This window comes from Hypomesus nipponensis, chromosome 11, assembly GCF_054491055.1.
Source record: "Hypomesus nipponensis isolate SF chromosome 11, ASM5449105v1, whole genome shotgun sequence".
In the NCBI taxonomy this organism is placed as follows: domain Eukaryota; kingdom Metazoa; phylum Chordata; class Actinopteri; order Osmeriformes; family Osmeridae; genus Hypomesus; species Hypomesus nipponensis.
Genome location: NC_140371.1, coordinates 6,069,651 through 6,093,865, shown reverse-complemented (window position 1 = coordinate 6,093,865; position 24,215 = coordinate 6,069,651). Strand labels below are relative to the sequence as shown.

At 40.4% G+C, this 24,215-nt stretch overlaps 1 protein-coding gene across 2 annotated transcripts in view; it reads right to left on the bottom strand.

Moving 5' to 3' along the window:
* Positions 1 to 10,825: 10,825 nt before the first annotated feature.
* The window catches only part of fbxo9 (F-box protein 9), a 31,849-nt gene continuing 18,459 nt past the window's right edge, over positions 10,826 to 24,215 (bottom strand). The window contains exons 4-13 of one of the 2 annotated variants that reach the window (XM_084667180.1): positions 21,452 to 21,509; positions 21,035 to 21,122; positions 19,881 to 20,011; positions 19,583 to 19,697; positions 19,244 to 19,362; positions 19,031 to 19,151; positions 15,810 to 15,905; positions 15,587 to 15,680; positions 11,403 to 11,560; positions 10,826 to 11,257 (exon numbers count right to left, since the gene is read on the bottom strand). In XM_084667180.1, coding sequence (XP_084523306.1) covers positions 11,149 to 11,257; positions 11,403 to 11,560; positions 15,587 to 15,680; positions 15,810 to 15,905; positions 19,031 to 19,151; positions 19,244 to 19,362; positions 19,583 to 19,697; positions 19,881 to 20,011; positions 21,035 to 21,122; positions 21,452 to 21,509 — 1,089 coding nt within the window. In that variant the 3' untranslated portion in view covers positions 10,826 to 11,148. The remainder of the gene's footprint in view (positions 11,258 to 11,402; positions 11,561 to 15,586; positions 15,681 to 15,809; positions 15,906 to 19,030; positions 19,152 to 19,243; positions 19,363 to 19,582; positions 19,698 to 19,880; positions 20,012 to 21,034; positions 21,123 to 21,451; positions 21,510 to 24,215) is intronic. The other variant, XM_084667181.1, reaches the window with a different exon arrangement.

Below are 24,215 nucleotides of genomic sequence, written 5' to 3'. Positions count from 1 at the left end.
GACTGAATATTCAGTGTCACTCGCATATAACATGATCAATCCTCATTATACAGCAAAACGGATCAAGGTAATAATCCACTATAATGAAAAGCAATATTTGCAATATTTGTTCTTCAATCAAGAAACTCTTTAATCAATAAATTATGTTGTAAAATGTCAGGCAGAAGTCTAGTAGTTAGCTAGCTCTACAAGGGCTAGGTTTGAATCTAGGAGAAAAGCGAAGCTAAGCTATAGCTAGGTAGGCTATATGGTAGTAAAATGGTGTTCACTTATGTACTGAACCAGACAATTTTACTTACTGTAATATAATCCTAAACCGAAACCCTGAACGATACAGCACACATCACACAAGCTTGAGTTCAATACATTATTTAATGTGACATTACGTAGGCCTGTACCTGTAAGTCTTTAATAACTATTTAGTTAGCTGGTCGGCTCCATGACGCTGGGTAAATTGGGCTTGTGAGACTGTGCACCAAAAGAACGAAGCGGAACCCACCTGTCTAGCAGCTTAACCCTTGTGTTCTCCTCGGGTCATTCTGACCCATCAGTCATTGTGACCCACCTTTGTTTGCGACAACTTTACCGCATACAAAAACAAAGTGAAGCATTTTCTTTTAACCGTTGGGTTGTCTCAGACCCCCCACATTGCGAAGGTTAAAAGAAAATTATTTTTATTTGCTTTTGTATTGGGTAAAATTGGGTAAACACAACGATGGTTCGTTATGAACCTTTTGGTCATGTGACCCGAAGGCAGCACAAGGGTTAAGACGTTTTCGTAGGTACCTAGCGAAAAGTAGCCTCAACTTTCGTAGACTTTTAGCTAGGCCTACATGCTGAGTGCTCTCGACAAAAAGACTAAATTAAGTAACGCGTTACTTGTTTGAACAAGGAACTAGCAACGGATTCATTCAATTAAATAAGTCACGCGTTAAGTTACTCGTTAGCAGTGGTGGATTTAGTGATTTGAGGGCCCCAGGCGAAGACAGGCATGGGGGCCCCTTAACTCCTATTCTCTCTCGTTTCAAGCCATATAATAATTATTAATATAAGAATAATAACTAGAGAGGTACAATTTCTAGAGCAATTGTAGGGTGTGCTCTATGACACCTGAAGTTTTTCCCTTCTAGCGATATTTTCAAGCATTTAGCCTACTCATATTGCATTAAGTCATTAAGAACCCCCTTTGAAACAAGCTATTGTACAACATTGCTGCAATCGATGGAATAGTCCACAGTAGAATGGGGTGGGAGGGGAAGCCTGTGTTGACACAAACAGCATAAACGCTCTTTGCCTAATGGGTAAATCCACCCCTGCTCGTCAGCTAACAAAAGTAGTCTGACAACTCGTTACAATGTGAGCTACTCTCGCAGTGTAAAGCAATGGACTATAGTGAAAAACTTGTTTTTGCTCTAGTGATCGAATCCCACTTCATGCGAGCCTGCAAATGTTTTATTTTGTCTCCATTTATTTTGTTGTGAATGGATGTAATGTAGTGCGCACATAGCCTATACTTTCCTATACTATTTTCCCTACTTTCATATTTGCCGCCGCATGTTTGTGAATTTGTGACGAATCTGGTGATGGAGGAAGACTGATGCGTGAACGCACAGCTGGGGAACCAGTTAGCGTGCAAACCACTTGGGCGACAACACCGGGAATGTGTCTACTACTGCGCACTTTACAAAGTACACTGCAATACAGTGCACTGCAAAACAGTGCACTTACATATGTAGTGCACTCCGTCACTGATAAGTGCTGTCTGAAATGGAACACTTACGTTAACCACTTGGCGGAAGTGACGGACGCAAATCTGCTAGCGACACCTGCGAAACCTGCCAAAATGAACGCGCTTCTCCACCCCAAGTGGAAAAAGCTGCTGAAAGGGCTCCTCCTCTTCCACTACGTAACCAAGATGGAGTAGTGTCCTTCGTTGTACACTGTTTTTTTGGACCGTTTGCTGTGCGCCATCCGGGTACTTTGAGTACACTGAATTCTGCTGGTTTTGTGAGTGAAGCGCCCTAAGCACTGAAAGTCAGTGGTCGAAGTGCACAAGTGCGCGGTAGTAGACACAGCCCGGTTCCCCGAACCAACAGCATTTATAGTGACCATTTACACTCCGCCGACTTTCTTTTGTTGCTAGTACCTGATGACAGGCCGCCAAACCGGACACATTTCCTCGCCTCCACCTCTGTTAAAACCATTGCAATCTCAGTCTTTGAAATTTTTCTTTTTTGCGTGTTTAGCCATTTGAATCCAGACAAGAAATTACCTTAGGGGCGCATTTATAGTCCATCTGCATATTCATTTATGGGAGGAAGCAAGGCACGGTCAGTGGCTCGTTCACGTGCGGTCAATCTCACGTTGATGTTGATTTATAAAGGAAAGGTGCGAAAGACCTGGCGTACGACCGGTTTTACAGCTTTTCAAGTTTTGGGCATACGTCATTTTATGTTAGGCTACCTGCGCAATCTTTTATAGCCTACATGAGGCCCCAGGTCTCAGCTTTTCTATGCTTAATAATGTGATCTCTCAAAAGATGTTTTGATACTCTGCTGAAGGTAACTGGATTTGTCAGTGACAATAATCTTATTTTTAAACCCAAATTTCCCCAGTATTAATAAGTGGCGGCTGCTGGTCTTGCAAATAGGGGAAGCTCATTTTCGGCCTACATAATTTTCCATGTATTTTGCTAGTTCACTAGCTAGTTCTTCCCTACGACACTAGCCTACTGTATGAATAAATAAACGAACGATCTAACGAAAACATATTAAACTCGAAGGAAATGTGGGAATTAGGTTCAACTGAAACAAGCAACGTGGTGTATAATTGTATTATGATGAAAATAGGCTAGCAATTTCGCCAAGAAAATACCAAGAAATAGGATGTCTTTCAACTACAGTTGCGAAATCAGCGATGGGACTGAGATTGAAAGGCTTCGGCGACTTCTTATAGTACAAAATCTCTGTCAAACAAAAGGAGATGCAGTCTTTCGACAGCCCCTCCAATCATCACGCGGAGGCCCAGCGTCCAGGCCAGCCCACTCCTCCAGGGCGGCCATAATCGCAGCAATTATCCAATGACCGTATAGTCTCGAAGCACTGAAAAAAAACTGTTAAAAGCAGCCCCACTGAAGTCCATGGAAGCTGAGCTTCAACAGGGAAATGCACTGTGACGCTACGGGAATGTATGAGAAGGAAATCAGTCCGTCGACCTGTTAACATAGCTGATTCTGAACGAATTCGTCTTCGATATGAACGTGTTCTAACGCATTTAAAATGTTTAAAACACAATAGTAAATATTTGACCATTATTCGCCACTGGTATTAATATATGTAGGGTGATTTCAGGTAATATGGGACACTTTTTGGTAGAGGCTCCAGTAGACTTACAAAATAACTGTTAACTCGCCCCAGTGGTGTTTTTGTAAATCGTTTTAGGGCTTAGGATCCTTTTCATGTTGGAATGAAATGGGAATACACAATATTATAGAAGCTACACAATTTCAAACATAACATGACCCCCTCTCTCACTCGGGCAGCTTTTTCATGTAATGTGGGACAGCTTGTCTGGTAAAGTGGGACAGTCGTCGTCTGTCAGCCTATAGTCTGCTAAATGCTAATATAATACTAATTTGTTAATATACAACAATGCTAGGTGCAAGGGTGTGGCAAGATTCATTTAGTTGTGGGGTTTGACTTATACAATAGGCATAAAGTGTAACTGATGCAAACTTTAGTGATCTGCTGTCTGTGCTAGCTATAGGTAGTCCCGCTGCGTTGGCATTTTATTGGACTAGCGTTAGCGGTCACGCTTACAAGTCTAAGAGCGCTGGTTCGATGACGTTGTTATTTAGTTGGGAACTTAAGTGCAGTATGATGCATTGGTATTAAACATTTGAGAACTGTCGAATTAAATTAGCCTACTTTTACAGCACAAACACAACATTACTAGATGTCCCACTTTACCTGAAAAATGCTGTCCCACATTAGGCTACCTGACATGATCCGGTTATGTGGGACTGTCACATAAAACGTTTAATTTTCTTCTAACAAAGCATTATTTTTCAAATGTTTGTGTGTGTTTCAATCAGTGGTCAAAACCCTTCATTATGCTGCGATAGTACTCATTGTAACTTAATTTAAATTCCTTTGCCAGCCTTATCATTGAGAAATAGAATGTCATGCTGCTGAACTTTCGATGCGTTTTTTCGATACGAACCTCCTGTCAAGCCAGATCACGCATAATCAGATGATGTCAGACGAATAAAAACCACTGCATAGTGACTAGAAGTGTTTTATTTATGAGTCAAGATCAGCTCTGATTAGCGGATGTCGGTTTTGCACATATTAAATCATCAAAATGCATAATTGTTCCACTTTACCTGATGTCCCACATTACCTGTACTCACCCTATGCACTCAGTTGAATGGAAGACATGCATAAAATTAATGCATTACGTGTATCTTGAATTTTGATGCTCTAAACCCTCAACTTTATTTTACCATGCAGTTTTTGTCTCATTATTTTCAACTCACTAAGCTTTGATGCCAGAACTACATTTGGTTCTGGGCTCTGGAGGGAAAACAAATGACCTTTTCCATAATTTTTTAATCAGACTGTTTGGTGAAAAAACGTAAATCCAAAGCCTTGCCTTACAGATGTTGTGCGTGTTGGTGATGTACATGATTAGTTTGATACAATGAATTCCTTGTAGTACAAATATGCCTTATATAGGACATGCAGGGGTCAAACCACTGACATCACGTCGACCATCTTTTGAGCATCATCAGTCATCAAGTTTGCCCTTGTTCAATGAGCAGTGAATCGCTTCTGTTTGTCAGATTTTCATATTTTACCAGCTGTAACATGAGTTGAAAACACATACATTCTCACCTATATGAGCAGATACTCAGATTGTACTTTGTTTTGTTGTAGACCAGAATTACGTCAGCTTTCTTTTCTTTTGCATTTGTTATGTCACTGTAAGTGGAATTAATAAAGAATCAATGTTTCTCCATGGTCTCTAGCGGTGTATCTTTTTTTCAAGGAATTTGTCTGCAATCCTTCCTCTGGCTGCTCAGAAAGAGTTTAGGGTGGAAAACTGTTAGATCGTCATGCCTGATTAAAGGTGGGACTAAATGAACTGGATGGAATTAATAGACTGAATGAATTGAATGACAAGATTGATTGTCAGGAGTAATTATAAAGAATTCTTATGAGTCTCAGAGGCAGATATTATTGTGTTGACAGACTACAATAATGTATAACTTTTAGGTTGTGCACCCAATAACTACTCATTCACAGCTTTTGCAAACTGTTATAAAATCTAATTAATTGTACACCTGTATTTACTGTTGTTCCCAGTAGTCATGCAGCCAGCAGTCACATGACCAAGTGTCAGACCACCTCCATGCTTTACTCCATTGGTTAGCAACATAGCACCACTATGGAGGATCAACATTGCAACATCTCGTCTCGTCATCTGCCGCTTGTCCGGGGATCGGGTCCATGAAGTCCATGGAAGCTGAGCTTCAACAGGGAAATGCACTGTGACGCTACGGGAATGTATGAGAAGGAAATCAGTCCGTCGACCTGTTAACATAGCTGATTCTGAACGAATTCGTCTTCGATATGAACGTGTTCTAACGCATTTAAAATGTTTAAAACACAATAGTAAATATTTGACCATTATTCGCCACTGGTATTAATATATGTAGGGTGATTTCAGGTAATATGGGACACTTTTTGGTAGAGGCTCCAGTAGACTTACAAAATAACTGTTAACTCGCCCCAGTGGTGTTTTTGTAAATCGTTTTAGGGCTTAGGATCCTTTTCATGTTGGAATGAAATGGGAATACACAATATTATAGAAGCTACACAATTTCAAACATAACATGACCCCCTCTCTCACTCGGGCAGCTTTTTCATGTAATGTGGGACAGCTTGTCTGGTAAAGTGGGACAGTCGTCGTCTGTCAGCCTATAGTCTGCTAAATGCTAATATAATACTAATTTGTTAATATACAACAATGCTAGGTGCAAGGGTGTGGCAAGATTCATTTAGTTGTGGGGTTTGACTTATACAATAGGCATAAAGTGTAACTGATGCAAACTTTAGTGATCTGCTGTCTGTGCTAGCTATAGGTAGTCCCGCTGCGTTGGCATTTTATTGGACTAGCGTTAGCGGTCACGCTTACAAGTCTAAGAGCGCTGGTTCGATGACGTTGTTATTTAGTTGGGAACTTAAGTGCAGTATGATGCATTGGTATTAAACATTTGAGAACTGTCGAATTAAATTAGCCTACTTTTACAGCACAAACACAACATTACTAGATGTCCCACTTTACCTGAAAAATGCTGTCCCACATTAGGCTACCTGACATGATCCGGTTATGTGGGACTGTCACATAAAACGTTTAATTTTCTTCTAACAAAGCATTATTTTTCAAATGTTTGTGTGTGTTTCAATCAGTGGTCAAAACCCTTCATTATGCTGCGATAGTACTCATTGTAACTTAATTTAAATTCCTTTGCCAGCCTTATCATTGAGAAATAGAATGTCATGCTGCTGAACTTTCGATGCGTTTTTTCGATACGAACCTCCTGTCAAGCCAGATCACGCATAATCAGATGATGTCAGACGAATAAAAACCACTGCATAGTGACTAGAAGTGTTTTATTTATGAGTCAAGATCAGCTCTGATTAGCGGATGTCGGTTTTGCACATATTAAATCATCAAAATGCATAATTGTTCCACTTTACCTGATGTCCCACATTACCTGTACTCACCCTATGCACTCAGTTGAATGGAAGACATGCATAAAATTAATGCATTACGTGTATCTTGAATTTTGATGCTCTAAACCCTCAACTTTATTTTACCATGCAGTTTTTGTCTCATTATTTTCAACTCACTAAGCTTTGATGCCAGAACTACATTTGGTTCTGGGCTCTGGAGGGAAAACAAATGACCTTTTCCATAATTTTTTAATCAGACTGTTTGGTGAAAAAACGTAAATCCAAAGCCTTGCCTTACAGATGTTGTGCGTGTTGGTGATGTACATGATTAGTTTGATACAATGAATTCCTTGTAGTACAAATATGCCTTATATAGGACATGCAGGGGTCAAACCACTGACATCACGTCGACCATCTTTTGAGCATCATCAGTCATCAAGTTTGCCCTTGTTCAATGAGCAGTGAATCGCTTCTGTTTGTCAGATTTTCATATTTTACCAGCTGTAACATGAGTTGAAAACACATACATTCTCACCTATATGAGCAGATACTCAGATTGTACTTTGTTTTGTTGTAGACCAGAATTACGTCAGCTTTCTTTTCTTTTGCATTTGTTATGTCACTGTAAGTGGAATTAATAAAGAATCAATGTTTCTCCATGGTCTCTAGCGGTGTATCTTTTTTTCAAGGAATTTGTCTGCAATCCTTCCTCTGGCTGCTCAGAAAGAGTTTAGGGTGGAAAACTGTTAGATCGTCATGCCTGATTAAAGGTGGGACTAAATGAACTGGATGGAATTAATAGACTGAATGAATTGAATGACAAGATTGATTGTCAGGAGTAATTATAAAGAATTCTTATGAGTCTCAGAGGCAGATATTATTGTGTTGACAGACTACAATAATGTATAACTTTTAGGTTGTGCACCCAATAACTACTCATTCACAGCTTTTGCAAACTGTTATAAAATCTAATTAATTGTACACCTGTATTTACTGTTGTTCCCAGTAGTCATGCAGCCAGCAGTCACATGACCAAGTGTCAGACCACCTCCATGCTTTACTCCATTGGTTAGCAACATAGCACCACTATGGAGGATCAACATTGCAACATCTCGTCTCGTCATCTGCCGCTTGTCCGGGGATCGGGTCCATGAAGTCCATGGAAGCTGAGCTTCAACAGGGAAATGCACTGTGACGCTACGGGAATGTATGAGAAGGAAATCAGTCCGTCGACCTGTTAACATAGCTGATTCTGAACGAATTCGTCTTCGATATGAACGTGTTCTAACGCATTTAAAATGTTTAAAACACAATAGTAAATATTTGACCATTATTCGCCACTGGTATTAATATATGTAGGGTGATTTCAGGTAATATGGGACACTTTTTGGTAGAGGCTCCAGTAGACTTACAAAATAACTGTTAACTCGCCCCAGTGGTGTTTTTGTAAATCGTTTTAGGGCTTAGGATCCTTTTCATGTTGGAATGAAATGGGAATACACAATATTATAGAAGCTACACAATTTCAAACATAACATGACCCCCTCTCTCACTCGGGCAGCTTTTTCATGTAATGTGGGACAGCTTGTCTGGTAAAGTGGGACAGTCGTCGTCTGTCAGCCTATAGTCTGCTAAATGCTAATATAATACTAATTTGTTAATATACAACAATGCTAGGTGCAAGGGTGTGGCAAGATTCATTTAGTTGTGGGGTTTGACTTATACAATAGGCATAAAGTGTAACTGATGCAAACTTTAGTGATCTGCTGTCTGTGCTAGCTATAGGTAGTCCCGCTGCGTTGGCATTTTATTGGACTAGCGTTAGCGGTCACGCTTACAAGTCTAAGAGCGCTGGTTCGATGACGTTGTTATTTAGTTGGGAACTTAAGTGCAGTATGATGCATTGGTATTAAACATTTGAGAACTGTCGAATTAAATTAGCCTACTTTTACAGCACAAACACAACATTACTAGATGTCCCACTTTACCTGAAAAATGCTGTCCCACATTAGGCTACCTGACATGATCCGGTTATGTGGGACTGTCACATAAAACGTTTAATTTTCTTCTAACAAAGCATTATTTTTCAAATGTTTGTGTGTGTTTCAATCAGTGGTCAAAACCCTTCATTATGCTGCGATAGTACTCATTGTAACTTAATTTAAATTCCTTTGCCAGCCTTATCATTGAGAAATAGAATGTCATGCTGCTGAACTTTCGATGCGTTTTTTCGATACGAACCTCCTGTCAAGCCAGATCACGCATAATCAGATGATGTCAGACGAATAAAAACCACTGCATAGTGACTAGAAGTGTTTTATTTATGAGTCAAGATCAGCTCTGATTAGCGGATGTCGGTTTTGCACATATTAAATCATCAAAATGCATAATTGTTCCACTTTACCTGATGTCCCACATTACCTGTACTCACCCTATGCACTCAGTTGAATGGAAGACATGCATAAAATTAATGCATTACGTGTATCTTGAATTTTGATGCTCTAAACCCTCAACTTTATTTTACCATGCAGTTTTTGTCTCATTATTTTCAACTCACTAAGCTTTGATGCCAGAACTACATTTGGTTCTGGGCTCTGGAGGGAAAACAAATGACCTTTTCCATAATTTTTTAATCAGACTGTTTGGTGAAAAAACGTAAATCCAAAGCCTTGCCTTACAGATGTTGTGCGTGTTGGTGATGTACATGATTAGTTTGATACAATGAATTCCTTGTAGTACAAATATGCCTTATATAGGACATGCAGGGGTCAAACCACTGACATCACGTCGACCATCTTTTGAGCATCATCAGTCATCAAGTTTGCCCTTGTTCAATGAGCAGTGAATCGCTTCTGTTTGTCAGATTTTCATATTTTACCAGCTGTAACATGAGTTGAAAACACATACATTCTCACCTATATGAGCAGATACTCAGATTGTACTTTGTTTTGTTGTAGACCAGAATTACGTCAGCTTTCTTTTCTTTTGCATTTGTTATGTCACTGTAAGTGGAATTAATAAAGAATCAATGTTTCTCCATGGTCTCTAGCGGTGTATCTTTTTTTCAAGGAATTTGTCTGCAATCCTTCCTCTGGCTGCTCAGAAAGAGTTTAGGGTGGAAAACTGTTAGATCGTCATGCCTGATTAAAGGTGGGACTAAATGAACTGGATGGAATTAATAGACTGAATGAATTGAATGACAAGATTGATTGTCAGGAGTAATTATAAAGAATTCTTATGAGTCTCAGAGGCAGATATTATTGTGTTGACAGACTACAATAATGTATAACTTTTAGGTTGTGCACCCAATAACTACTCATTCACAGCTTTTGCAAACTGTTATAAAATCTAATTAATTGTACACCTGTATTTACTGTTGTTCCCAGTAGTCATGCAGCCAGCAGTCACATGACCAAGTGTCAGACCACCTCCATGCTTTACTCCATTGGTTAGCAACATAGCACCACTATGGAGGATCAACATTGCAACATCTCGTCTCGTCATCTGCCGCTTGTACGGGGATCGGGTCGCGGGGGCAACGACCTAAGCAGGGACAGCATTGCAACATGATTGGACAAAAGGCTGTTATGACAAAGCAGGATAAGGTTTCTATCAAACATGTCGGAAGAGCATGTTGGGAGCAGCGCCAAACCATGTGTCATGAATTAAACTGCACAACATATAAGCTTTATGGGCATCCTCATTTAGTTTTTTTTTTTTTTAACTTGTCATACATTGCATATAAACCCTCCAAATACAAAAGGAAACCCTACATTACGATAAAGTAATGCCAGCTAGCATCAAACTGTCCTCTGGTAATCCGATATAACCTTTTTTTATATAGCAGATCAAACATTTCTGAACTTAATCCTTTTTCCATCTCTCTAGTCCTCAATTCCTAGAATATTAATATGGATTACATCATGCTTATAAAATCAAGTGATTTAAAATGATCAAATCCCAGAAATGTATGGGGAGAGCAGGCAGAGTGAGTGGCATGATGTTGTGTACTCTGATGTGGAGGTGTATGCCACAAAATACTTGTAGAGTATTTAAACCACGTTAAGAAACACTCTTAAAACAGCTGTTGTAAGACACTCCTTTGTATCACCCTGTTTAATTTCAGATCAGAAACCAAAAATGCTGAATTAAACTGAAAAACATTCATCAATGAAAATAGCTGAATTAGTTCATCCCTTTGCATTGTTGTCTCTACAGTATGAGAAGAGAAGCAGGATCCTCCTTGTAGTGAGAGCTTAGAACCTAGAACATGACATGTCATAGCGTATGCTGTCTGTGGGAAGTAGTTGTATACCGTTGCAGTAGAGCTTTCATGAAAACCAGAAACTCTGTATCAATCAGACATTGTTTTTGCAAAGGTGTTGTGTAAGTGATGCATATCTCTGCCCTACAGTGGGCGCTCGGAAAGCGCTGTGTAGCTCTTCACACGTGCAAAGTAAAGAGGAGTATACATCTTGTCCAGGTCAAAAGATGTGACCACTGTCTCTCCGGTTAGTCTGAAAAAGAGAAACACATTTTTATTATACACAGGCATAACACGCATAGAGAACCACAGCATAATTGCCGACTAAACAATTCTGTACTCGGCAACAATATTATATGTGAAACTAATAAATTTCCTAAATTGAAGGGGATAATTACTTGTAGGTGATTTGGCAGGAGTGATGGATCCAAACCAGCTTGTCGAAGCGCTGGTGCCCCCCGGAGGACAGTTGGAGACCCACGTGGAAGTTGTGCTCTGCCTCAGGTGCTGGGTTACGCCTGTAGAACCGGTTCTTCTGGAACTCCCCAGCCACCTTCTGTTCCGAGTAAGGAAACATGGAGATGGGCAAGGTTCTGTAATGCCAATCACTTAGTATCCCAAACAGCTGGCGACTGATATCACTTCATTAGGGTTCCTCCGGTAGGAGGGAACCTATTGTATTTGATAGTATTATTCTTATTAGGGTTCCTCCGGTAGGAGGGAACCTATTGTTTTTGTTACTATTCTTCTTCTTATAATTTTTTTTCTTCTCCTTGCGCCCCAATATCTCAAAAAGTCCCTGGTCATAAATGTTCTGATTTGGCACATTGATACTACATCCAAAGGGGTACTCCTACACCAAATATGGGCCACATCAGACCAAAGGGGGCGCCACAGGCCACGCCCAAAAGTCAAATTTTCAAAGTGATGGCATTTCCACCCCATTGCTCCAATTCATCTGAAACTTGGTGTGCATGCCTAATTTTTCATGAGGAACAAAAAATCCTCAAGGACCCATAAGGTCCACCATGATGGACTTTCCTGAACAGTGATATGTTTGTAAAACCTTAAAAATTCATCTTCTCTTGAACCAAAGGGGGGAAAAAGGTGAGAAGGATATTAGCCCTCTAAGGGGGTGCATGCTCCCCCATAAGAAAAATTTAAATATTCCATATTTTAAAGCATCAATCTGATGCATTTTGAGATACTTTTTTCCCAAACCTGGGGAGAGCTGGAGAAACGTAACTTAAGCCATGAGTTAAAAATTATTATGGCCTCCTTACCAAGTATTATGCAAGCCATTTCATGCCAGCCTGTCACTGGGTCTAACATTTACAGTATATGAGGCACAATGTGGTAAGGGTACCACAAATGGCTTAATGCATAACCCCCATAAGAGATGGTGGACATGCTGTAACTTAACTCGTCTACTCTTCCATCATGATTGACAGCCAATACAAGTACCAGCGTACTTTGAAGTCAAAATGCGTATCCGCTACACAAATTGCGTACAGGTTGGCAGGTCTGCTTATTGATAGAACGGCAGGGACAGACTGGGAGTAAAAATAGGCCCTGGACTTTGATCCAGACCGGGCCATCAGAACCGGTCCCGCATACGCCACCACAGCGAGCGCCCTGCTTATGCATGCAAATTCTTTGCCTGATGTGGAAGTCAGGTGGCTGAGCGGTTAGGGAATCGGGCTAATAATCAGAAGGTTGCCAGTTCGATTCCTGGCTGTGTCAAATGAAGTTGTGTCCTTGGGCAAGGCACTTCACCCTACTTGCTTCGGGGGGAATGTCCCTGTACTTACTGTAAGTCGCTCTGGATAAGAGCGTCTGCTAAATGACAAAATATGTAAATGTGATGCTAGTTAGGGACTTCCATGGTTAATGCAAATTTTTGGGGCTGATTTGAGCAAAAAAAAATTGGGAGCTTGAAACAAACAAACATAGCTGTTTGTCCAATTGGTAAAACGTTGTCTAGTGAAGGTAATTACGTTTACGTTTCTTAGCCTGGTTTTCCATCTTTGTATTGTCTCAAATTAGCTTTCGATCTGTCAGTGTCACTGTTGTGTGTAGGCGGTAGGGCCGTCCCCAACTAAGATTTTCTTTGGTCGACCAAGACTCGACAAAAACGACTGAAAATCGACTAATCGAACTTTGAAACGCTTGAAAAAAACAAAACAACGTACAAACATTTTCGCGATATGACTCAATGGGTGCTGGACATTGCAGATTCAGCCGCTAATAGCCTACTAATAATAAGACTCGTATCACCAGTCCTGTTGTAACCGAATGCCGATGGTATTTAGTATCTCTTACAATGTACTACAGATTAAAAATATTGCGTGCTTCACGTGCAAATTTCAGAGCGCGCTTATCACTGCCTAAACTTGCAGCATGCGAACTTACATAGAAGCTGAGTGGGGAACGTTGCAACAGAGAAAGATTTTGTTGTCTTGGCCGGAGAAGATAATGTCATTCGATTTGGATGTGATTCTTATAATAGGCATATTCATTTTTCAACCCATGGCGTTAGCATGAGCAAAGTAGGGCTAGACCAACTTACGTTTTTCAGGTGGTAGGCTACATCATATTCAACGTCGAACTATGACAAATAAAACGTTGTTGGCAGAGTTTGCATTCAACGTTTTTCAAGTCACCCGGTACTTTGTAAATGTAAATGAACTTAAATGAAATGCTGCCATACCACTGATTTCTTTGCCATTTTGACTAATAACACAGACAAAGTAGGCTATGGCAGAGTTTGTAGTTCTGCAGCCAATTGTGTTTGTGCCGTGTGCAAAATACCAAACCAAAACAAAGCGTAGATTAACGAAATGGACAGTAACCTTTTCTTTTAAATTATATATTTTTATAGTTTGATTATTTGTCTTAAATAATATAAACTACAATTTCTGTTGAACATTTCGTTAATTCAGCAATGATGACACAACCGGGAATTAGATCTCGCACTGCCATATGGCAGCTCGACTAAAAAAAATCTTAGTCGACCAAGAGCATATCGACCAGAAAATCGACTAGTCGACTAAGTGGGGACGGCCCTAGTAGGCAGCACTAACGGTGCGTTCACACTGCAGCGTTTTTTAACGCTCTGCACCGCTGGCCTTCCCACAGTGCACCAAGCTCGGGGGCGTGATAAAAAAGTTAATTTTGTGTAAAACGGTGTCATGGACAAGTGTGCAGGCTTGGGTTTATGTATTTACAATAGCGATCATTATTGATATATGAGTGTATCAGAGGCCGTGGTTTACGCTTATTTTAGAACAGGTATCAGCGTAAACCACGGACTCGCGGGGCTTATTGCTTAAATGAACGTATGCAGCCCTTGCGGTGCGTTCACACTGCAGCGGAGCGGGGCGTCAGCTTCCAATTCATTTTCAATGAAAACCACCACGTGACCCGCATTGTATTTTTTAGAAGGACGCGTGGCCGCTGTTTTAGTAGGACGTGAATGATATTCGCTCAAGTCATTATACTGACTGGTTTTGTTATTTTCACTTTACATTTACACTTACAGTTTAGTGCAGTGTAATTGTTTGTCGTAATAATTAAATGCTAGTGTGATAATAAATGACCAAATCATACAAACTGTCATGATACATTATTTGAATGCAGGAATTTCTTTTGAAATAGTATCTACTGGTGCACATGTCATGCACTAGCCTACATGAGAATATGATACGTGTTTGCAGTGGATGTATAGCCCCCCCCCCCCCCCCCCCCGCTGCGCAAATTCTTTTCAGTAACCTAAGCCAGGACACATTTGAAATTCCCTTCCAAACAACCTTTTTAAGCACTATGAGTAACCTATTCTTTACAGCAGCAACCCAGTCATCCCGTTGTCCCGTTTTTATAGAAAATTTACAAGACAATATGGCCATTCATAAACTCAACAGCTGATGTGTAGCAGAGGCTGACTGACTTGCAACCTCATGCTCGAGTTTGAATCTGCATTCAGCCTGTTGTTGTTGGTCAAACATTAAGTAATTTTGCTCTCTTGTTGTCCAACCTTTGATATTCTACGATGTATTTGTACTAATAGGCACTTTATTGTCCCTCAACCAATTTTCTCATCAATAAACCAACACCAATACTTACTATTACATGACATTTGAAGTACACACAGCCCTCCTTATAAATTGATAACTGGAGTTGTTTGACAATACACTCATTAAGTTAATATGTGGTTATTTTTGCTTCATAGCAGTGTTTCTTAATTTTACTTGTTGTATTGTGTTTGTTTCACAGGGTGTAAAAAGAAGAAGAAAAAAAGCTCCATGGGCTTTTCTGGTTTACTGGTGGCTCAGCAGTTAAGAGCAAGTACCATGTCGGCTGAGGACTTACTACAGGGGCCAGCCTGCTTTTGATTCCAGCCTGGGGCCTCTCCTGCATGTTCCTGTCCCCCCCCCCTACATTTCTATCACTCGACACCATCAATCTCAACAAAGCAGAAAGGCCCTAAAATACATCAAAGGCAACAAAATACAGCACTCATCTTAAACAACAATACCCATCTGATTTATACACCATGCCACAACTACACCTCTTCTTTACTCACCTCTTCCTTTCTCTTGGAGACAACAACAAAAACTTTGGTTTGATTGTCTGTGTCCTGTGACAGACGAAAGTGACCAAACAGGACAGACTCTCCTCTGCAGAAAGACAAACAGACAGAACATCAGCTGTGCATGACTCAGGGCAAGCTGACACTTCAGCACTAGTTTCTGTCGAGTGATTTCCAAAACATGAAATGTTCCAAGATGAAGCAAAAAGTATAGCACCTGCAGTTCTTATTACGCAGACGAGGAACAATAACAATGGGGTCCTCAGGTGTGGTCAGCATTATGACCTGGCCATCTGGGAAAAAACGCAGATACCTAAAACACACACACACACACACACTTATTTATATCTCTGTTCCCTACTTTTCCTGTGACACATACAGTTTGGTCGATAAATATTAAAACACTGACAAGTTATTTTGGCTATTTACATACATTTTCAAGTTACAGTTAAATAATGAATATGGGCTTAAAGAGCAGTCTCTCAGCTTCAATTTGAAGGTATTCACATCCAAATTGGAGGGACTATTAAGGAAGTACAGCTCTATAATATGTAGCCCCCTTTTTTTCAAGGGACCAAAAGTAATTGGACAATTGACTCAAAAGCTGTTTATGGACATGTCTGGAGTTTATTCCAGGTGTGGCATTTGCATTTGGACACTGTTACTGTGAACCCACAACATGCGGTCAAAGGAGCTCTCAATGCAAGTGAAACAGGCCATAGCAGGAACATCAAGAGTGGCAAATCAACAGCTTGGTATATTGAGGGGGAAAAACACGCACTGGTGAGCTCAGCAACAAAAAAGGCCTGGACGTCCAAGAAAGACAACAGTTCTAGATGATTACAGGATCCTTTCCATTGAGAAGAAAAACCCCTTCACAACATCCAGCCAAGTGGAGAACATTCTCCAAGGAGGTACGCATATGATTATTCACATCAACCAGAAAGAGAAGACTTGCAGGTGCAAGGTGCCAGACAGGTGCAAACCATTCATAAATCTCAGGAATAGAAAGGCCAGATTTAGCCAAAAAAACATTAAAAGACAGCCCGGTTCTAGAACAGCATTATTTGGACAGATGAAACCAAGATCTCCCTGTACCAGAATGATGGGAAGAAAAAAGTATGGAGAAGGCTTAGATCCAAAGCATATTGTCATCTGTAAAATACAGTGACGACATGGCCATGCATGGCTTCCAATAGCACTGGGTCACTAGTGTTCATTGATGTGACAGAAGACAGAAGCAGCTGGATTAATACTTAAGTGTATAGTGATATATTGTCTGCACAGATTCAGTCAAATTCAGCACAGTTTATTGGACGGCACATCACTTTACAGATGGACAATGACCTAAAACATACTGCGAAAGAAACCCAGGAGATTAAGGCAAAGAAGTGGAATTGTCAATCAGCTGATCTCAACCCGACTGAGCACACATTTCCCTTGCTGAAGACAACTTAAGGAAGAAGGACCTACGAACAAACAACAATAGAGGACAGCTGCAGTAACATCCTGGAAAAGCATCACAAAGGAGGAAACCCAGCATTTGGTGATGTACATGGGTTCCAGACTTCAAGCAGACATTGCTGAAAAAATTCTCGACAAAGTATGAAAAATTCATATTTTATTTATGATTATGTAAATGTGTCCAATTACTTTTGAGCCCCTGAAATAAGGGGACTGTGTATAAAAATTGTTGCAATTTCTAACCGTTTCATACAATATTTGTGTTCAACCCCTTGAATTAAAGCAAAAAATCTGCACTTTCCTTTCAAATCCTTTGTGGTGATGTCGAGCCAAAATAATAAAAATTGTGTCACTGTCCAAATTTTTATGTATTTACTGTATAACCCATAATTGACGCAGAGTAGAACAGAATCATCCAAATAGATTTAACTAGTCTGACAGTATGGGTTATTGTTATTATGAAGAGGCTTTGTGGATGTCACCCCCTAACGTTTCTTGTGAGAGTAAAACTTGCCATATTGTGATACTATTGAACTGCCCTTCATTCCTGTATTTATTGTCCCGCCCTCTGAGATGCTCAACTTGAGTGTATCAGACAACTGGACCTTATAGATCTACAATAAATGTTTGATTTAGTCTTGAACTTGTACTTTGCAATTGACTTTATTGACTTGGTACTTTCACAGCAATTGGGTAAAACAAGAGACTTCAATTATCATTCATGTTGTTAAGATTATACTAAAGATACCAGAGACAAAAGGCTTACACCAAATATGATGGTTTGGGTCCGTTTGTAACATGCTCCCTGTGAAGGCAGGCCCAATCCCTCTTACCCTTTTTCCACAAATTCGGAAGGAGTTCCATTCCGGTTTGCACACCTAATTTTGTACTGTTCGGAACATGGTCATCAAGTTTGTTGACGATACGATGGTGATAGACCTGATCTCCAGTGACAACGAGACAGCCTACAGAGGGGAGGTCAACACCCTGACACACTGGTGCCAGGAGAACAACCTTTCCCTAAACGTCAGCAAACCCAAGGAGCTGATCATGGACTTCAGGAAGCAGAGTGGGGAGCACTGCCACATCAACATCGACGGAGGGGCTGTGGAGCCAGCTTCAAGTTCCTTGGTATTCACATCACAGAGGACCTGACATGGGCCACACACACACCAAACGTGGTGAAAAAGGCCCAACAGCGTCTCTTCCACCTCAGGCAACTGAGGAAGTTCGGCATGAGTCCCTGCATCCTAAAGTCCTTCTACAGCTGCACCATAGAAAGCGTCATGACAGGTTGCATCACTGCCTGGTATGGAAACTGAGCTGAACCGCGGCACTTCGGAGGGTGGTACGGTCAGCGCAGCGCATCACAGGAGGTGAACTTCCCTCAAGACAACTTCCCTCAAGACATCTACACCAGGGTGACCAGGCGGTGCCTGTCAAAGGCCAGGAAGATCATTGGCGACCCCAACCACAGACTGCTCACAGTGCTACCATCTGACAAGTGGTACCATCTCCAGGCCATCAGCCTCCTGAACAGATAACTACCTGCCCCCCCACACCTCCCTTCTGAAACAGATTCCTGGACATCATGATTTTATTTATTATTATTTAATCTTTTACCTTTTATTGTTATTTATTGTTATTATTGTCTATACTATCTATTTGACCATTTAAAAACTGCACTATTGTAGGTAGCTCAGCGGCAAAAAGCTTTTCATTGTACCTGTATATTTGTATATTGTGTACATATACATCATATACAATAAACTTGAATTGAACAAAATAAAACACTTCATAAACTAATCAGAATGGACAATGGAAATATTGTGGTGTGTTCAATGTTGAATGTGTGGCCTGGTTTTGACAGAACCTACTGGTTAGGATAAACTCAAGGATTCAAGAACGAAAAGTTATAATTCTGTCCCACGGCTGCAGCACAAGGTAGGTTAGGGTCCTATGTGAGAGGTCTACCTGTAGAAATCCACCTGGTGCCACGCCCGGTAAAACCCATCCAAGGACTCCTCCCCCTGACGAATGTAGGCTGTTTTACTGATGTACACACCTGCGAGAATTACAATAGAACAGCCACAAACTAGAACATTTGAGAGTACTAACTGAAAATTGTGTCTAAATTAGTTTTAAATGAAATTAGATTTATTACTACACGTTCAAAAGTTTGTTTACCATCAAAGCACACCCGTGGCTTCTCCAAGAACATCTCCCTCCAGGAGCTGAACGGGGCCATCTTGGTGCAGCTGTTGCCCCAGACCCTTAGACATGCCAGGCGCCAGATCTCTGGGTCTCTGGGGTGGAAAAGTAAAGTGGGGAATAAAGTATGGGGGCGTTGAAGCAAGAAGATCTATTTAATAATTAAAAAAACAAACATGTTATTTAAAGGGATTTACATTTTGATATCAGACTTTAAGTGTCTGCATGCTGAGACTATTCTACCAAAGAGTGTGGAATTCCCGAGTGTTTCTGCAAGGAATTTGATGCATTGCTCTGTACCAGCCCCGGTCTGACCTGGCACAGATGTAGAAACCACGACATACAAGGGAGAGCTGCTCCAGGGCTCGTATGTCCAGGTCACTGGAAACCACCCAGCGGAAGACATACATCAACACCTCTGGAGGCAGTGCTGTGGACGGATGCAAATCCACAGGGGGAAACTTTGTGAACAAGGCAATATTAACATCCAACACCATGATTAAACTATGTTTAGGCAGCGCAATGAAATACAGAGCTCGTGTTATTAGCTTCTCAGTAAAAACACAGAAAGTGGAGACTGGCTTAAGCTTCAGTATTGCTTCATGATCTCTACCTGAAATGTGCATCTGTGTCATCTCAACTTCAGGAACACATATCTTTGGACAGTCATCTACAAGGTTGAGTTGCTGCTGGAAATAGGCCATCAGATCCTTAATTTCACCATTGTTTTCATTTTCCTTCAAGCTGGAACACAATAATAGACCGTGTTTGCAGGCTTACAAGGTTTTAATTGAAAGGACATTATAATGCTAACCACAATTGATGTCTTATAGGGATAGTTTCTCATTGACTTTACCATATTTCCCAAAATTAGTAATACTAATGCTACTACAAAATGAAATGTTACTCACAGCACTTTTAAGTTTCAGTACCATACCCTGCTTTGTACATACACGTTTAATGGCTAATCTAGACTCCGCCCCAGTGTATATTGTTACCCCCCATTCCGAAATCATGGGCATTAATAGGAGCTGGGTTTGTGTGCTTTGCGGCCAATAGATTTGTTTTGAAATGAGAATACTACCATTTACAAAAACGGGATAAACAACCTGTTCCACTTTGAAAATAAAAAACAGAAGAAAAAAAACCCTGTTTGATTTTCTTTGATGTGCTTGTGCTTGTGCTGATGTGTGGAAATCAGGAATTCAATTACACATTTGGAAATCTCTAAATTTTGCGTAGATTTCCACCCACTGTTTCTATAAATGGCTTCACTTTCTGGGAAAGCTTCCCAATAGATGTTGGAATATAGATGTGGGATTTGCTTCCTTTAGCCACATGACTTTTAGCAAGTTGGGCAAAGATGTTAAGTGATTAGACCTGGCTTGCAGATGGCATTAGAATTGATCCTAAAACTGTTTGATGGCGCTCAGGTCAGGGATCTCTGCAGGCTAGTTTTTCCCACAACAAACTTGCCAAAACCTTTCTTCATGGACCTCACTTTGTTCCTGGGGGCAAATCTAATGCTAACTACAAGCCAGGTCTAATCATCAGTGCTCAAACCTCCCTAATGCTCTTACATATGAACATATGATCCCACATACACACTCCAAAATCTTGTGGACAGCCTTTCCTGAAGACGGGAAGCTGTTATAGCCAGAAAATGTGGACCAACTCCGTATCAATGCCCAAGGTTTTTGAATGGGATGTCGTGGACCTCAAGAAGAAATAGCAAGCTTCCCATTTTTAACAGAAAAGATTACTTACTAATTTCCACCAGCACGGCCCAAGTCATAGTTTATTTTAAACTCAATATCCGGGACAATCTGCATCGCCCTGCGATAGTACTTGATTGCTAAAAACAAAGGCAAAATACCACACACTGTATTATGGTCCTCGGGCCTTGTTCAAAGAGGTGTAAACCAGGGTTCGAATTACGGGGGGGGGGGGGATTTGACCCCCTAATTAAGACATGGATCCCCCCAAAAGAGGTAAAAACAACAGGTCAGGGGGGTTGATGCATTTACATATCGTTCTTACCTGTAATTGTAAATATTACTTTACGTCCTGGAGGAGAAGTTGACCCCCCCGATTAACATTGTATAATTCACACTCTGGTGTAAACTTGAATAAAATATAATTCCTGTTCCTTAAAGTGACTAGGGGATGACGTTTCAGTCATACCTTCATAGAGAGCTCCATTCTGTTCCTCTTCAACGGCCCTTAAGAACAGCTCTTTGGCCTGAAACAAACAGAAAAATTGAATCAGAGATGTTGAATTGCGCAACAATCCACACTTCAGAAAGTCTTACACGTGCAAGTTCAAGGCAGGGCAACGTTTAGCTAATTTGGCCAGAGTTTTATTCTAAACATAATATAGCTGCAAGCCGCAATAAGGGGGCCACGCAGGAGAAATGACTCAAACCATATATTAGACATCCTCAGAACAGGGTTCTTAGTACACATACTAAGTTTGGTGTAAATCCATCATAGATATGCTGGGATACAACCAAACTTCCTTGATTCCTTCGATTTTGAAACTCTGAAAATCCATCTGATACCGTGGGGGCAGAGGGGCACTAATCTGATGCATTAAAAGTAGTGCTGTCAAACGATTCAAATATTCAATTGCGATTAATCGCATTGATGTCATAGTTGACTCGCGATTAATCGCAATTAATCGCACATTTTATCTATTCTAAATGTCCATTGATTTCTTTTTGTCCCCTAATTTTTTCTAATTTTGATGCTCTTATCAACATGAAAAAGTGGATCAGATTGCTTAGTGCAAATGTTTTATTTATTTATTGAAAACAACATTGCAATTGCCTGGCTTTGATGAGGGGGCGGAGAATTCGCATCAGCTGTGTGCTTGGCCATCAAGTGGTATTTCAGACTGGACGTGCTGCGATGATAGCTCAGTTCCCAACGACAAAGCACACAGATAACTTTGGTCTTGTCAATGGAACCATTTAGCAACTTTTTTTAAGTAAATGTTCCATTCAGAATTTTGTTGCCATCCATTTCAGCGTCTTGTGCTCGCCATCCACTCAAAACGTAACGTTAACCAACTACTCTTTAGCCCATAGAGTTAATATAACTAGAGTAAGCTACTTTTGTCTTCCAAGATGGCGTCCCCATTCATTTCTATAAAAGTGCTCAGTGGCGCAGTGAGGCAAGCGAGAGCGCAAGACTGGACGCGGCCATCTTTCCACTTCCGTCTCTCCCAGTCTTGCTTTAAACAGTGGCTTTTTTTGCTCCGAGACCTCGTGCACGCTTGCAACTAGCTGTACACGTCATACTTTGCGACTACCAGTCGCAAGCATAGATTGATATGGTTACGAGTGTGTGAGCTAAGGCATTGCAGTGGGAGAATCTATGGGCAGAATGAGGTACAAGTCCGATAAGAATCGGAGACATGATGCAAACTTATAGAAAATGTATTCTGTCACTGTATAGTATTCCTTTCACTTGTTTTTTTAGAAATAGTCTATAGGGCTAAATATAGGGCTATTCTAGATGGAACTCATCACATATGTTTTTTTTTTTCTTTGTGATATGAGTATGATTTCCAACGCATTGTATCGGATGAAATAAACTGTTAACATGAACAGCTCCGTCGTTGTTCTCACCAGGCAAAGAAAGTTTAATAGTTATTTTGGTAACCAAAATCTTCCATAATGCAGACTTACCATAGCTTACTGTCAACTTTATATATATTAAAAAAAAATGCCACAACATTCACACTGCCTTCAATTTAGCATCAGTGTAGAAATGTGGCCTGTGTTTTACATGTTCATCCTACAAAACCGAACGCCTATTAATGGATATAACGTGATCTAACAAGACTTGGTAATAATGTAATAAATAAAAGCTTGAGAAGTGTGTCTAAAATATACTTTATACTTTACATTTGCCTTTGAAAGGGGCATATTCACAGAACCACATAGGCTACAAGACATTTCCATCTGATGTAAGTGGTGAAACATAGTCACTGAGGACCTTCACTGTCCCACAAAAGCAGTCTGGCTTGATGACACAATCAAAAAAAGAATAATGGGTGTGTCTAACAAAAGCTTCTGAAGGCAAGACTAATATATTTAAATATATATCATTTCCGATTGTGGTTAACAGTTAAAGTATTAATCTTCGTCTTTGTTCCAGATAGACATGTCAAACTATCTGTGCTCGCGCTTAACATAATATATTTGCCATCATGTCATGAACGTTTTTACAAAAAATCAAATCTGTTTTCAAATAACGGGAATAAACTATTTTCACAACATTTCATGTATGTGTGACAACCATTTGCTAAACTTGCTACAACAAGGCAGGCAACTCAAGCCATTTCTCCCTGTGCTCATTCAATATAAGTCTATGGCTCATTCAGCTCAATGTAAATTGGCTATCGGCCAATGTGAACTTTTGTGCTTGTGCCCTGTTAGTATCCGCGAGCACATTTGCATTCAACTTTTATTGACGTAGGCAAATAAATGGGGTGCTAGTTTACCCATTTCAGATTGGTTTCAAACTTAGCAAAAATCAGGAAAAAAATGTTGATGAAAAAGCTAGTAGTATGAGCCATGTTCGAGAATCTAACACATTTTTTGGGGGGAGATAGTTTTGTAAATGTTGACTGGAGTTAATAGAATAAAAACGACCGGAAGAGTCGGGAACCTAACCGTAAGAGGCGAGGGGTGGGGGTCTGCTTTAGCCAGCTCGCAAGCCTAAACAAGTGTGTACGACGTGCCGGTTGTTTTGTTTCCCGTCTAGGTAGATCCGGCGTTGTGTTGTAGTTTTTCTAACGTCAGTAGTTGCTGCAACAGCATGTGAAAAAACTACAACGTTTGCTTGGCCAAAAAGAATCGCGCGATAAAAAAAAGGAATCAAGGAAGTTTGGTTGTATCCCAGCATATCTATGATGAATTTACACCAAACTTAGTATGTG